At 43.3% G+C, this 15,335-nt stretch overlaps 1 protein-coding gene across 1 annotated transcript in view; it reads right to left on the bottom strand.

The window, feature by feature from the left end:
- Positions 1 to 7,932: 7,932 nt before the first annotated feature.
- Positions 7,933 to 15,335, bottom strand: part of LYVE1 (lymphatic vessel endothelial hyaluronan receptor 1) — a 190,394-nt gene continuing 182,991 nt past the window's right edge. Inside the window, exon 6 of the mRNA XM_069623655.1 lies at positions 7,933 to 8,677. Within this exon, the coding sequence (XP_069479756.1) occupies positions 8,161 to 8,677 (517 nt within the window). The 3' untranslated portion in view covers positions 7,933 to 8,160. The remainder of the gene's footprint in view (positions 8,678 to 15,335) is intronic.

Below are 15,335 nucleotides of genomic sequence, written 5' to 3'. Positions count from 1 at the left end.
TATATAGACGATATCCTAGTATATTCGGCCTCCGAACAGGACCATGTCAAACATGTTCATTCCGTTCTTACCAAGCATCGCCAACATCAGCTTTACGCCAAACTCGTAAAATGTTAATTTCAAGTTACAGAGGTAGAGTTCCTTGGGTTTATCCTCACTCCAAAGGGAATTTGAATGGACGTGCACGAGGTAGATGCCATTCTAAATTGGCCAGCTCCAAATTCGTTCAAAGGAGTCCAGAGCATGTTGGGCTTTGCAAACTTTTACCGCTGATTCATCCCCGGGTTCTCTAAAATAGTACACCCAATCACGTCGTTATTGAGAAAGAAAGAAATTCCAGTGGACAGAAGAAGCTGAAAAGGCTTTTCAGGAACTCAAGGCAAGATTCACTTCCACTCCAATTCTGCGACACCCCTGTCCAGATCTTATGTATGAGGTAGAGACGGATACCTCTAGTATGGCTATGGGCGCGTTCTGTCACAAAGGGACCACACACCAGCCAGTTACACCCGGTAGCCTTCTGGTCGCCTAAGTTTTCACCACCTGAGCTCAATTACGCCATCACAAACAAAGAGCTTCTGGCCATTAAATCTGCCTTCAAGGCCTGGCGACATTATCTACTAGGGGCTAGGCACACAATCACCGTGATAACAGACCATTGAAATCAACAATACCTAAAGAGTGCAAAAGCTCGAATCCTCATGACAACTACAGTGGGCCCTCTTCTTTGCGGAGTATGACTATGTAATCACATTTCGACCTGGGGTCAAGAATGGCAAAGCCGATGCCCTTTCCCACATGGGTATAGATGATCAGGTATACAAGACCCTTGAACCTGAGGCCATCATCCCTGGCAACAAACTCTTAGGCATTACAACCACCATGACTCAAGATGAATTGTTGCTAGAAGTTCGACGTGCAATGACTCCCAAATCATTGCGGGAGTGGGAGTCACAGGGGGCACACCACAGTGTCAAAGACCAACTACCATACTTCAGGAACTATCAATTTCTGCCCAAGAAAGAGTTTCAGGAACAAGTCATCTCGGCATATCATGATTCCCTCATGGAAGGCCACCCTGGAATCACCAAAACCCTGGCCAAGGTAAAACGGAGCTACTGGTGGCCAACGTGGCACAAGGACATCATTCAGTTCATCCTCTTTTGCGGTATTTGTGCACAGAATAAGTCATCATAAAAGAAACAAGCTGGGCACCTTAGACCATTGGACATTCCGCCAGCTCCATGGCTTACCTTATCTCTTGATTTCATTACCGACCTACCTTCTAGTCAAGGATACAATACCATCCTAGTGGTCGTAGACTTGTTCTCTAAAATGGCCCACTTCTTGCCATTTAAAGGCCTTCCAAATGCATCCAGCCTGGCAAAAACATTCCTGGAACACATTGTGCGACTCCATGGGTTACCATCAGTACTGATTTCAGATTGAGGTGCCCAATTTGTATCCAACTTTTGGAGAAAATGTTGTTCAATGGCCCAAATCGACATTAGGCTCTCCCCTAGCCACCATCCCCAAATGGATGGCCAAACGGAAAGAACGAACCAAACGCTCGAGCAGTACCTGCTCTGTGTGCTCCACCAAGTGGAAGGGAATTGGAAAGACTTATTGTGGGTTGCAGAATATGCCTATAACAATTCCCAACACAGCAGTACCGGACAGACTCCATTTTATACTATGTACAGCAACATCCACGCACATCCGAACTGGATGTCCCTACGACTCTGGAAATGCCGGCCGTCAAAACCTTAAACTCCATAATCTCTCAAGCCTTCTCTAGAGCAGTTACGTCAAGCCAAGGTTTGCCAGAAGACATACGCAGACCTATGTCGTGAAAAGGCCCCCAACTACCAAATCGGAGACAGAATGTGGCTGGCATCTAAGCATGTACCTCTAAAAAGGACCCGAACATTCCGACCACGATATCTCTGACCCTTCACCATTGAATCCATCATAAATCCAGCTGCAGTTAAACTGGCCCTGCCACCCAACATGCATATTCATCCTGTGTTCCATGTATCCCTCTTAAAACCAGTTCAGCCTTATACCAGATACCAGGTGAGCGCTACAATAGGATACACTCTTCCAACAGTATCTTGGATTTTTTCCTAATGGACGGAACCCAGAAGTGGGATGGAAGGAAATTAGCGATAATTAGTTTCTACAATAGAAGGACTGAAGGATATGTGGATTGTCCGTGCCATTTCCCATTCCTATTTCTTAGTGTGGTCCTGCCTATAGTCTTTCTTCTGTATTTGGTTGTAACACTGACAGATCTGATCTCACTCTTCATGTTTTCTGGCATGTTCAATGCATCTGTGAGTGCTGAGTTTCCTCTAACACCTGTGGCACTTTAGCAAACCTGAACCCACAACAGCTACATCTGTGGCAACAATACCAGGACACTCAATAACCAAAGCCACCACTAGCGGAGAAAGGCAGCAAACATGGTACCCACATCTGGGACCAAGCCTGATTTGCATATGGTCTTTCCCTTTTGTAATGGCTTGGCAGGCGAATAACGATGGTCTGGAGTTTGCCCAGAGCAATGCCAGATGTTAGGCTTAATCCCAAACCTTCCAGCCATGACCTCTTTTGTTTTGTGTAAGTCACTCTGAGTGTGACTGGTGTGCCCAGACATGGGTCCCATGCCTGCTGGGCCTAGAAACCCTAGATACTCCTCACTGATGAAGCTCAACAAGGCCAGCAAATGTTTGGGGATGCTTGTGGTCTCGCGCAGAAGGAATGTGATCAAGCAGTTCTAGCAGGACTGTCTCTTTTGGGGGTGGGGCCAAGCTTGATTTGAATATGGTCTTTCCCCTTTTGTAATGGCTTGGCATGAAAAAAACAATGGTCTGGAGGGTTGCCCGAGCAATGCCACAGGTTAGGATTAATTCCAAACCTTCCAGCCATCACCTCTTTTGTTTTGCGTAACCCACCTCTGCGATGTCTGCATCTTCAGTGTCTGTGACCATTCTGGCATCCGCTGCAGGTGCCCTCATGGTGTCCATGTCTTGCCTTGTATTTGCAACTAGTGAACACCCCACTCTCTTCTACTATTACGTTGTCTACGGTCAACAGTGAAGGAGCTCCCTTGAGTCAGTCAGAATGCTGTTACTTTTATTCGTTTTCATGACTTTCTCAAACCATCTGATTACTTTAGTCCAAGTACCTAAAAGGTAGAAGAAACTACACGCTTGATTAATATAATCCTTTTCACCTTAAATCTAGGAAGATAACTCTAATCATAATGGTGATACCCTACTGGTATCTGCACAAGGTTATGGGGGGAACATCAATCTATAATCCAGTCAGGCAACGTAGAGCTAGTACTGCATTAACCAAGTTACATTAGACCATTTAGATTGCAAATAAGTATCCTTCAGACAGGCAAAATTAAAAATGACCAAAATGTTCCTTAACACAACACAAAGGTTAACAATGATTTCTGATCTTCTGTTTAGTAAGACAGTTAATCATTATACTTCCTTCCCTCGAGATGAATCCCAAATCCACCCAGACCCTGAAATGAGGCATCAGTAGCTTATTTAGATGGAGGGGAAATTAAGGAGTCAGAAAGAGACTGAAGTAAAGGCTGAAGAAGAAGAAGAGGGAAAAGAGGGAGAAGTGAAGAATGTGGAATTGGAGGGAAGGAACAACCGAGGGAAAGAAAAGGAGAAGAGAGGTGAAGAAAATCTAAAAGGAATCTGAGTACAAGATACGCTCTACCTTAAGGGAGTGTGACTGCAGAGCTGGTGGTAGGAGACCATGGTGAAACATCAAGGAGTTCCCAGAAGGGTTTGAAGAGAAGATCAGGACAAAGGAAAGAAAAGAGGTAGGGATAAGTTAAGCCCCTTAGACGTGTGCACACAGCAGAATTTCTCCGAGGCATAGATGTTTGAGTGGGTGGGCGCAGAGTTCGGACCATCGGAGTGAGGGGCAGATTAGGGCTACCAAACCAGCCTCCAACAGCATCCAAGTGGCTGGCCTCTTGGTGGCAGATTTTGGACGTGGCCTGGAGATGACATATCTCTGCTGCTGCCTAATCATCAGGACTAATCTGAGACCAATTCAAGACGGAGGTCACCAGATCTATAGGAGCCCTAGGAATTACCAAGTAAGGAAAAGAAGTGAGGGGAGATTTATATGCCCACCAATGTGAGTGATTTTAATTAGTGGATTAACCACAGAAGGAATCAGGGTCAGGGTGAGGTGGAACTTGTGGACTTTGCATTAGGGGACTTGATCACATGTTTGTATTCATTGGTTTGTATTAGTTCCCCCCTTATGAGAGCCCCTGAAAAAGTCAGCCTGATATCATGTGGGAGTTCCATGTCCTGGGCTCCTTGTGAAGCTACTTGCAATAATTGTTCTACGGCAAGGGTGGAATGGAAGGGAATTAAAAGATTTGCATATTTTATTTTGTATCCAGCCTCAGCCTATAATAAACCCTGTCTTATCCGCAGAAGAGGTTTGACCATATATTGATCCTACTCGGCTTCATGGTGGTTGGTTCACATTCAATCCAAGGGAGCATCTAAAAAGGATTACTGCCTTTAGTAAGTGGAAATAAATTCCAGAATTTAGTAATTGTCAGAAGATATTCTTTAATCATGAATGCTCCCAAATTACACATTAGGCAATATTGGGAAGAGGGAGAAAATGGGCCCGATTTGGTGCAAGGTTTAAAACAAACAGAAGGTTATCCGATGCCATACAATTATATCATAGTTGACTATGAAATGTGGGCTTTACTTGGCCTCTTGAGTGTCAGGAAGGTTCTCTGAAGTGGCATCTCAGACTATAGGATCTTTCTTAGTCTTCACTCGTCTTACCAGGTCCTCCAATACTGCCTGTTTGATTATTACAGCAAGCAGGAATTTAAAGCGTAAGGGTTAAATTGACAGGCCAAGATGCCATGACATGAATTATTACAGTTCATCCTAACGCCCAAAAACATTGCCCAATTGTGACCCTATACATGGCCTCCCAGTGACTCAGTGTTTCTTTTACAAACCACTTACCTGACATGCTTTAGTTGTACAGTGAATTCTTTTTTTTTTTAACCTTTTGAGAAGGGATTGGATAGTTTAAAAGGTGGAGGGAAGCTGGGGCCAGAGGGCATGGGAAGAAAGGGAGATCATACACAATATAAATCTGTTTAAACCTGGCACCTCCAGTATTTCACTCTATTGATGTTTCTAGGGCATTCAAATAGACATGTAAGTGGATAATGATTTTCCAGTCGTTTCACCGAATAATTTTCACTCAGACATTTTTTTAACCACACTTTTTTTATTGTTTTTTTGACACACAATGTAGATGGTTGATTGTTTTGGGTGAGGCAATATTGAATGGGGACAGCCAGGGGCATTGGGTGCGGGCGCTTTTTGGTGGCAAAAAGCAGTCAAAAACTGCAGGGTAAAAACAGCAGGGAAATATTGTTCTGTAAAAAAAGACATGGGGCCTCATTACGAGGCTGGTGGTAGCCGTGCCTGTAATACAGGCACGGCTGATGCCGGTATTTCATTATTTCCAGCACCCAGAAATGGGCAATTACCGGGTCATTACGGCCTTGCCGGACCCGGTATTTGCCCATTCCTGGGCGCCGGGAAAAATTCTTCGCCATTCCCATTTGAGCCATATAGGCTTCAATGAGAATGCGGAAGCCGGATGCACCGGCACCATTATGAACGGTGCCGTTGCATCCGACATACTGTGCTTGTGGGTGGCGCTCTGCCTGCCAGGTCAGACTTGGCATGCAGAAAGGCACCCGCGAGCACAACTCAGAGTTTGCTGGTCCGGTAACTACAGTTCTGCAAGCTTACCGGTACCGTAGTTCCCGGGCCAGCAAGCTTATAATGAGGCCCATGGAATTGGACAATGGATATTCTCAGAGTGTTATAACATTGCAGTGCTTCAGAGTGTCTGGTTAGCAAGGAGAATTACCTTACCAAGAACTATGTATGAACGATGTACATTGGGGAGTAGTCCTACTTTTCTCCCTATGCAACTAATCCAGGAGAGGACAGCAAAACTTATCCTTGGCCTAAAACTCAGGGACCGTATCTATCCAGCCCTGACATCTCTACAGTAGCTCCCAGTGGCTGCAAGGGTCAAGTTCAAGACCCTCTGCATCATCCACAAGGCTTTCTGGGGCTGGGCCAGCATCCAACGCTCTCCTCCAAAATACCAAATACGTTCCTTCACAAGCTCTTCACTCAGCTACCTCCATCTCTCTGAGGGTCAGACGCTTCCCCAGGCAGAGAGTGGGGGATAGATCCCTCTAATCTGAAGGCGTCTCCCTCTGGAATGGCCTCCCTGCTCCTCTCAAACTTGAGCCTGACTGCCCGAAGTTCTTGAAGCAGCTCAAGACCTTCCTTTTCTCCCCTGCTTTCTCTCTCTCCCTCGCCTGCTGACCTACCTGTTTGCTGCACCGATTGGTTGCTTGTTACTCTCAGAGTCTCACTGGGTACCAGGCTCCCCTGATCAGTTTCGCCTGCACTGCCTCTGAGCCACTGCAAACTTAGGGTCTGTAACAGCAACCTCGACAGTCCCCTGCCTCCCCTGCCTACTTGCACTTACCCAGAGCCACACTGCCATGGCCGCACTTACTCAGAGCAATGCTGCCCTGACTACACTTCCCCCTCCCTCTTCTCAGCACTTTTCCCTCCCCCTCCCTGCACTTTGTGCTGTCGCACTTGCACGATCTGAACGTCACGAGGCCTATTAAGATCATTTGTCTTGTCATCCCTCTGTCCCCCCACCCTTGTCTGGAAACACTGGTGTATAGGCGCGTTATAAATGACATATGGCATATCACATATCACTTCTATTTGTGGCAGTCGTGAAAATTCGAAGGTTAATCTAGGCATTTGGGCACATATCAAATGTGGATAAATTACACAATGCCTTAATATGGATAACAACATGCTTGCCAAGCAAAGGAATATCTTCCACCCAAACTGTTTTGCTGTCCTACAGAGATGCCAAAGGCTTTTTCACACAATTTCACAAATGTTTTTGGAATCATGCAATTGTAGATGTTGCACTGTCAAGTGAGTTGGTATTCTGCAGTGAAGCAATGTCTTTTTGGAAAGAAATTGAAGAGCGAATAAACATAACTACGGCAAGTTGCCTGTCAGCGGTTCCCTGATAGATTTTGGTTGAATGATCTGCCCAGGCCAGTAGAGCTAAAATAAAATCTGGATTAAAAAAAATCTTTTGCATTCAGCAAATGAAATGGATTGCTGAGAACTGGAAATCCTGTTGGCAATGCATGTGCAAGACTGGATCAAAAATGTATACAACTCACCTCTATGCAAATGATTTCCTTTTAAACCAGAAACGCTTTCGTCCCTGACAACATGTATGTTATCTAGATCTGTGTGGCTAAAGTTCCAGGGAGGCTAACTTTAGCAATGTCCTCTAAAAAACGATATGTGTTTTGTTTGAGGTGAACAATTCAATTCTGAACTTACTTTCTTGTTAGGAAAAAGGTAATACAATCAATTCTAATAAACATGAAAATATAAAACCTTGTGCACAGCAGTGAGATAATTTTGAACTACAATTCTATGAAAATTGCCGCAATCGCCCCTGATTCAGGCTTCTCTCATTGGCCTCCATACACATTGACCACATCAATTCTGCCATGAAACACACAGAGACTAAGATTATAGCTCCACAGCACCTCAATCTACTGGCAGGCTTTGGTTCTTATTTCCTTGGTTGCAACTTTGTTCACAGTTTTGGCATGATAAATGTATATGGCCAATTGCACAATTTAGGATCAAAGCCAGTGATAGGCAATACACAGAAACATTCCCTGTTAGTACTTCAAGAATGTTCTCCTTATGCAAAAATCTATAGAAAATATTTGTCATGCATTTTTTCAACAAATAAAGCAATTGGTTTGCTGATTGCTTTTATTAATAACTTTATCTCAATCAGTTAGTGTACAATATTTTTGTTTAAAGGAAGGATGCCAGCAAAGAAGGGCTTAAGTAACGCTCTTAAATTGCTGCAGCTTGACATGAATGCAAAACTGTACAAAGACTAGTGCTCGCGGTCCATTTCAGGTCCAAATATTGATCACTCTTCTGCAATTAAATACATTGAAGACGTTGACAGATAAGAGAGTTAGACTTCTGCTTCAGCGCTCTTTTCTGCAGCAGGCAATTTGCTCTTAGCCGTTTCTGCGGCAGCTGGTTGGTTCTTAGCGGCGTCTACAGCGGGTGGCTTGCTCTTAGTCGTTTCTACGGCAGCTGGTTGGTTCTTAGCGGCGTCTACAGCGGGTGGCTTGCTCTTAGTCGTTTCTACGGCAGCTGGTTGGTTCTTAGCGGCGTCTACAGCGGGTGGCTTGCTCTTAGTCGTTTCTACGGCAGCTGGTTGGTTCTTAGCGGCGTCTACAGCGGCTGGCTTGCTCTTAGTCGTCTCTGCGGCAGCTGGTTGGTTCTTAGAGGTGTCTACAGTAGGTGGCTTGCTTGCAGAGGTTTCGGAAGGAGGTGGCTTGCTCTGGGTGCCTTCTGTTGGTTTGCCATTCTGATTATGCTCCTCTTTGGAAGAGTTTGTGCTGGTTTTGGGTTCATTTAATACTTTTACTTCAACATTTTCTGGTTGTTTAGACGTGCTTGTAATATGAAGTGTTGTTTTGTACCTGTAAAGAATAATATGAAACCCCAATTAATACTGTTTTGCAATAAGAGGCTATATTAATGCATGCGATATATCACTTTTTTGGGTACCCCACAAGCATATGGTCTGCAAGTATTCAAGCTAAATATTTTCAGAGCTCATGGGTTTCGAATGGCTGGGCCCCATGTGAATAAGAAGCCAAAGAGTACTGCCTCCCTTTAATTGATCAGAACCTCCTTTCCCCACTTGATTTCAATGTGCTGCACTTTTTTCTTAATTTTGACTTTCAAGTTCAGGGATGGGCAGCACAAACCAACTTCTAATAAATATTCCACAGTCCTTCCACCAGTGGGAGAATACTTTTATGCTCATGGAGCTGTAACTGCAAACTTGTTAAATTTTGATTCAGATAAACAATAAGAAAATCACTTCAGTTCAGAAACTACCATTGCTCAAACTGATGCTTGCTTTAATTACAGAAATAGTCATAAAGGTAAGAGGGGTAAGAGAAACGTAGAAACACAAACACTCAAATGCAACATTTATTGGGTTTATAAAATAATTTCCTTTCAGTGTTTTTATTCTTTTTTATTGCCCGTATTCTCCATAAACTGTAAACAAACGAAGGCATTTCAAATTATTGCACATGAGCAAAACCGGGTGGAGAAAGGCCCACACAAGGAAATGAAATAAACATCCCTCTGTTGTCCAGCGCATACCCCCTCCTCCCTTTTTCTCATCCCTCATTAATTAGAACATCTTCCAAAAATCCCAAACCTTCCTAAACCTGTGTCGGTTTAGGGTCCATTTTTCATATATGTAATTTCCGTTTTTGAAACCTGGCTAATGTAGAAGGCCCACACTCTTCTGCATTCATCTCCATTTCTCCTCCCAATATCCTCGCCTAGCTTGTTTCCCTGTAACCTATTCTTGACATTTCCTGAATCGTTTCTATTAGTTTACTGCAGTAATTGTGTGTAAAGTGGCATGTTGCTATTACATGCCTTTATTCTTTCTTTTTTTTTTAATCAAAATATTCTTCACTCTTGTGGGGCTAAACCATGAGTCATCACCCGGGGGTAAAGTTTAGTTAGTATGTCATAAAATATTGTGATTTAATAAAGGAGGCTTTTATCACTGATTTGTGTAGTGTCTTCAGCATCATCCGCCAATTAGATCTGGTTCTATTCGTCAACACTTTGGAATTCCAGGCTAGTAATCTCTTATCAACTGCCCCAGTTTGTGTTTCCTTCAGGAGTGCATAATATTTGGAAACGTGATTTCTTGTTCCAGGATCCTGCCTTGCCTTTCATCCGGTTCTCCATTGTACTCTGCCCCTCCCCCAACCCATCTCTAACAAGTCTCATAGACTGAAACAGTGTTCCCTTCAGTGGGAGAATTAGATCTCTTACTGACTCTAGGATCATAATCTCTCCTTGCTTCACTAAGTCCATATTCTCCCTTTGGAAGACTGATGGAATCATGGGTTATCCAATAATGAGGTAAATAATTCTTTTTGTTGACCCTTAACTTTTGTGTATGCTTTTCGATGGAAGCTTTACTTTTTTCTCCCTTGATTGCAGTGGACTGGGCAATTTTAAGGCAAAATGTGTGGGTCACCTTTTCTGTTTAGTGTTTATTTGCTCTTTCTAATGGACCATCAGGCTTCTTCGGATTTCCAGTATTACGTGTATGCCAAAAACACACATATTTCTCTACATGTTGATGGCTCAAAAGAAAACTATGCTCAGCGACACCCGGACTCCAAAAGGTCGTGACTTGGATAAAGAATAAGACATTACCAGGGCCTTGCTATTTGGGTCTAGTCATTTGATATGAAACCATGTTAGCCACCCTGCCCTGCTTACTATCTTTGGTTAGGTCCTACCATTTGCACAGAAAGGAAAGCATTTAAGAGTCTTATGGGAATCTGACATGAGCATGAACTATCCTATTAATTCCATACTAAGATATTCCTTTCACCAGTTTTACTAGCTCTGCTTGGCCAGATCTTTTATCTCTTCCACCTCTCTTCAGCTAGTGGTTGGGTGCTAATCATATCATGTGGGCCTTTAATTGTATTTAATTCAATGCCTATAATTTATCCAGAATGCTGCAATTCTATTCAACTTAGGTCTAAGGAAGAGAGGGTCCATCAACTCTATTTGGTGCCAACTAAACTGGCTCTGCATTTACAGTTAGAGTCTGTTCAATTTCTACTGTCTTATTTTCAAATGTGTGCATGAACTAGCTCACTATTACCATATGGCCAGAATTAAACCTTACGATCCAAACTGACCTCTCCGATTTACTAGCCATCAGCCGTTGGTGTTACCACTGTGCAAGTTCAAAAGCAGGGGAGATATAAGATTTTCAGTTCATGCCCCTACACTGTTGAATGTCTTGCCATTTCAAGTGTGGTGAATTACTAAGTTGAAGACATTCAGAAGAGCTAATAAAACGAGTTAAAAACAACGAGTTGGTGGTAGATCTCTTTCTTCTGCTGGGTCCTCCCTCTGGAACAGCCTCCCTGTCTCTGTGAAATTTGAGGAGAACCATCTACGATTCCGGAAGCACCTCAAGACCTTCCTCTTTGTTCTGCTTTCTCTCCTCCTTTCCCCTGCTGATCTCCTGGCTACCCTCTGATCTCGGACCCAGGTCCCCTGCCCGCCAGTTGCACACTTGCACTGCCCCTGGCCACCCTTGCACTCCGGGACTGTTTCTGTATACCTACAGCCCTCTTACTGTTATCCTATGTAGTGCACTGCCCCCTGTCCCTTTCCCCCTCACTTTACCCCTTCCCCCTCCCCTGCACTTGCGCGATCTCAATGCCACCTGACCTAGTGAGATAATTTCTCTGTCTTCCCTCTGTTCCCCCTCCCTTAGCCACATCACGCCTTGAAATACTTGTGTATAGGCGCGTTATAAATGCCATATCATATCATAACCTACGTTTTACCTAACTGGTTATTCCTTGAATTTGATGCAATTCACTTTGGGGAGTAGAACTGAGCTATGCATATCCCAAACCAAATCAAATCAACTCTAACAAGTGCTTTTTGTGGTCCATTATATCTTCCTGTTCTTCCTGATAGAGTGTGAAATATAATGTTATACATTCTTTATTAATTATCTACATAGTTGTTACATGGTCCTCTGGTTTATTTCTATTTAATTGTATAATGATATTCATGTTTTTCTTGCTCTAGGTTTGGCCATTTAACCATTTACCAGATTTATCTGAATGTTCGTAGATATCTTCTCCATGCCTCTGTATTACCTTGGGCATAATACATTCAATATTCTATTGTAATTCTTTCCCATTGAGTTCCCCCCTTTTCCTCTTTCACAATATCTCCTCTGATATTCACATTAATATGTTTTGCATCAGTCTTTAAAATCTCATTCCACATTTTTGACGATTTAACTATTTTATTTTTATGCCACCAAAAAGAATTCAACATCACCAAACCCATAAAAAAAGCATTGCCTGGTCTCGAAAGTCCCATTTAATTCCATAAACCACTTGATATACTTCTCAGTGAATAGCTCAAAATGGAGGTTTAAATAAAAAGTCTTATCAGGGGTCGATCTGTTTCCTTCCTTGGAGAAGGTGTTACCTACCCAAAAGCATCTAACTGCAGCATGGCTTATCCATTCTGCAAGATTTTGTATTGTAATGTTATCAAGGATATTTGTATTTGTATATATACTGTTTATTTCGGTAAAACAAAGCATACCATAAAACACAACAAGAAATAAGCAAACAACAATATTACAAACAAGAATTAAAAAGATCGGGATCACACATGTCCCCAATAATAAAACCCTTAAAAACAAAACCACAAAGTTAAAAATTCACCAAACCTTAATAAAAATGCTCTCAAAGACAAAGCCGGAAATGTTCAGGGGAGAAAAGACCAAAGGTTTTTTTTAGAAAAATAATCTTCGGTCTTTTCTCCCTCGAACATTTCCATCACAGGATTCTAACCCTGATCCCCCACATCCACTAACAAAGCTTTTACATACCTAAGCCAAGGGATCTTCAAATGGGGATCTCTAAGCACAAGATAGCTAATTAATTCCTCGGTCAGAATAGTTTTAGTATTCCCCCAAATTCTAAACCAGTGTCTGCAGGTAAGGATGCAACCAGGTCGCTGGGAAACCAGCAACCCAGTTCTTGGTGGACTACAAAATTGGGAGCAGACATAGGTAGCCCCAAAATGCTCTTAAAAAAGATGTTCTCAGTCACCTGGATAGGTTAAATTTTGCCAAGGCCCCACAGCTCCATACATACCGTGCCACAGAAGAGGCTTTGTCATGAAAAAGCAGCTCAATTGTCTTCGTTTTAAACAGCCCCAAACCTATGGCTACCCCCAGTTGCCTATTTGAATCTTAGGGTCTTGCTTCTCGACATGTGCCTCAGCCCCAAAGTTCGACGAAAATCTCACCCCAAGGTAATCAAACTAATTCACTCTAGGGATTAACTCTCCCTTACAAAGATTAGCTGAAAACCTCCGGGAACGCTTCCCCTAAAGCACACCATGACAGCCGATTTCTGGGCGTTAATCTTCAGCCCCAGATTATCCATAAATCAGGAATACTCATCAACCAGGCACTGCAGGGATCTGGGAGTGCAAGCCAATACAACTGTGTCCTATGCATAAACAAGTAAAGGCAACCGCCTAATACCCAACCTAGGAAAATCAAAGTTTGATTTAAGTAAATGGTCCTGCTCTGCCATGCACTGCTCAGCTCATCTCCCTTCCATCTCCTTACTCCACACTCCTTTCTTCGCCCTACAGTCTTTCATAAACTGCGTAAAAAAAGTAGGCTCCTCAAGTAGTTATCAGTTTTCAGCTGGCTTTGATCAGCATGCAAGCTCTGTAAATGGGGCTTGCTTTGAAGAATGACAACAGCACTACCTGTGTTTAATTTGTGAGTAGGCCCCACGTGGGTCATATCATTGCTTGTTATCAACCCCTGTTGTCATTGTGCACTAATATGGCTGGGTTTCATCTGCCGTTGTCAAGCATTATTCTAGATGCTGTTAGTTCTGCTCTGCCATGCACTGCTCAGCTCATCTCCCTTCCATCTCCTTACTCCACACTCCTTTCTTCGCCCTACAGTCTTTCATAAACTGTGTAAAAAAAAGTAGGCTCCTCAAGTAGTTATCAGTTTTCAGCTGGCTTTGATCAGCATGCAAGCTCTGTAAATGGGGCTTGCTTTGAAGAATGACAACAGCACTACCTGTGTTTAATTTGTGAGTAGGCCCCACGTGGGTCATATCATTGCTTGTTATCAACCCCTGTTGTCATTGTGCACTAATATGGCTGGGTTTCATCTGCCGTTGTCAAGCATTATTCTAGATGCTGTTAGTTCTGCTCTGCCATGCACTGCTCAGCTCATCTCCCTTCCATCTCCTTACTCCACACTCCTTTCTTCGCCCTACAGTCTTTCATAAACTGCGTAAAAAAAGTAGGCTCCTCAAGTAGTTATCAGTTTTCAGCTGGCTTTGATCAGCATGCAAGCTCTGTAAATGGGGCTTGCTTTGAAGAATGACAACAGCACTACCTGTGTTTAATTTGTGAGTAGGCCCCACGTGGGTCATATCATTGCTTGTTATCAACCCCTGTTGTCATTGTGCACTAATATGGCTGGGTTTCATCTGCCGTTGTCAAGCATTATTCTAGATGCTGTTAGTTCTGCTCTGCCATGCACTGCTCAGCTCATCTCCCTTCCATCTCCTTACTCCACACTCCTTTCTTCGCCCTACAGTCTTTCATAAACTGCGTAAAAAAAGTAGGCTCCTCAAGTAGTTATCAGTTTTCAGCTGGCTTTGATCAGCATGCAAGCTCTGTAAATGGGGCTTGCTTTGAAGAATGACAACAGCACTACCTGTGTTTAATTTGTGAGTAGGCCCCACGTGGGTCATATCATTGCTTGTTATCAACCCCTGTTGTCATTGTGCACTAATATGGCTGGGTTTCATCTGCCGTTGTCAAGCATTATTCTAGATGCTGTTAGTTTCCAAATGAATAAGTGTGTGGGTGTCTGATCTGTGTGGGTCTCTGCAAGCCGGGTGTGAGAACACTTGTGAACAGGATGGCAAGTGTCACAGGTTGATTCTCTTCTTTGTTTAAACCCTGTCTCTGTATTGTATTCCTGATATACACATATTCCTGCAAGGGAAGACGTGGCAGGGCAAGTCTAAAGCAGTCAACTTTTATTGAAAACTGCACAGGCTGAGATTGTATAATACATTTGCTGTAAAGTCCAGGATAGCCCCAGACCTGTATTCTCTGGGGTCTCTAATTCACAGGGGATACTATATCCTCCAGAATGTGCATGCAGAGCAGCTTTCCTATCCAATAAGGGTTTCTTTGGTATTACATGAGCAGTAAGGAAAGCCTGAGGATTTGCCATATTTTCCTGCTGCGCAGCGGCCACTGAACCACATGGGCCTATTCCCCATGTTGAAAGGACCATCTCAAGGTGTATGAGCCTCTTTTCCTGGGGAGCTGATGCCTGAGCAATAGCTATATTTAAGATCATGGAATAGCTCTTACAGAGAAGACAAAATGGCTTCTGACTCTAACTCTGTGCTCATGCTAATCTCTCAAATTCACCATAATAAACGGCATTTCTTTTCAGAATCACAGAGCCAAGAAAATTCCCAT

Source organism: Ambystoma mexicanum, chromosome 11, assembly GCF_040938575.1.
Source record: "Ambystoma mexicanum isolate Mex_15411 chromosome 11, UKY_AmexF1_1, whole genome shotgun sequence".
In the NCBI taxonomy this organism is placed as follows: domain Eukaryota; kingdom Metazoa; phylum Chordata; class Amphibia; order Caudata; family Ambystomatidae; genus Ambystoma; species Ambystoma mexicanum.
The sequence above is the reverse complement of the archived record's forward strand: the minus strand, read 5'-3'. Positions and strand labels throughout refer to the sequence as shown.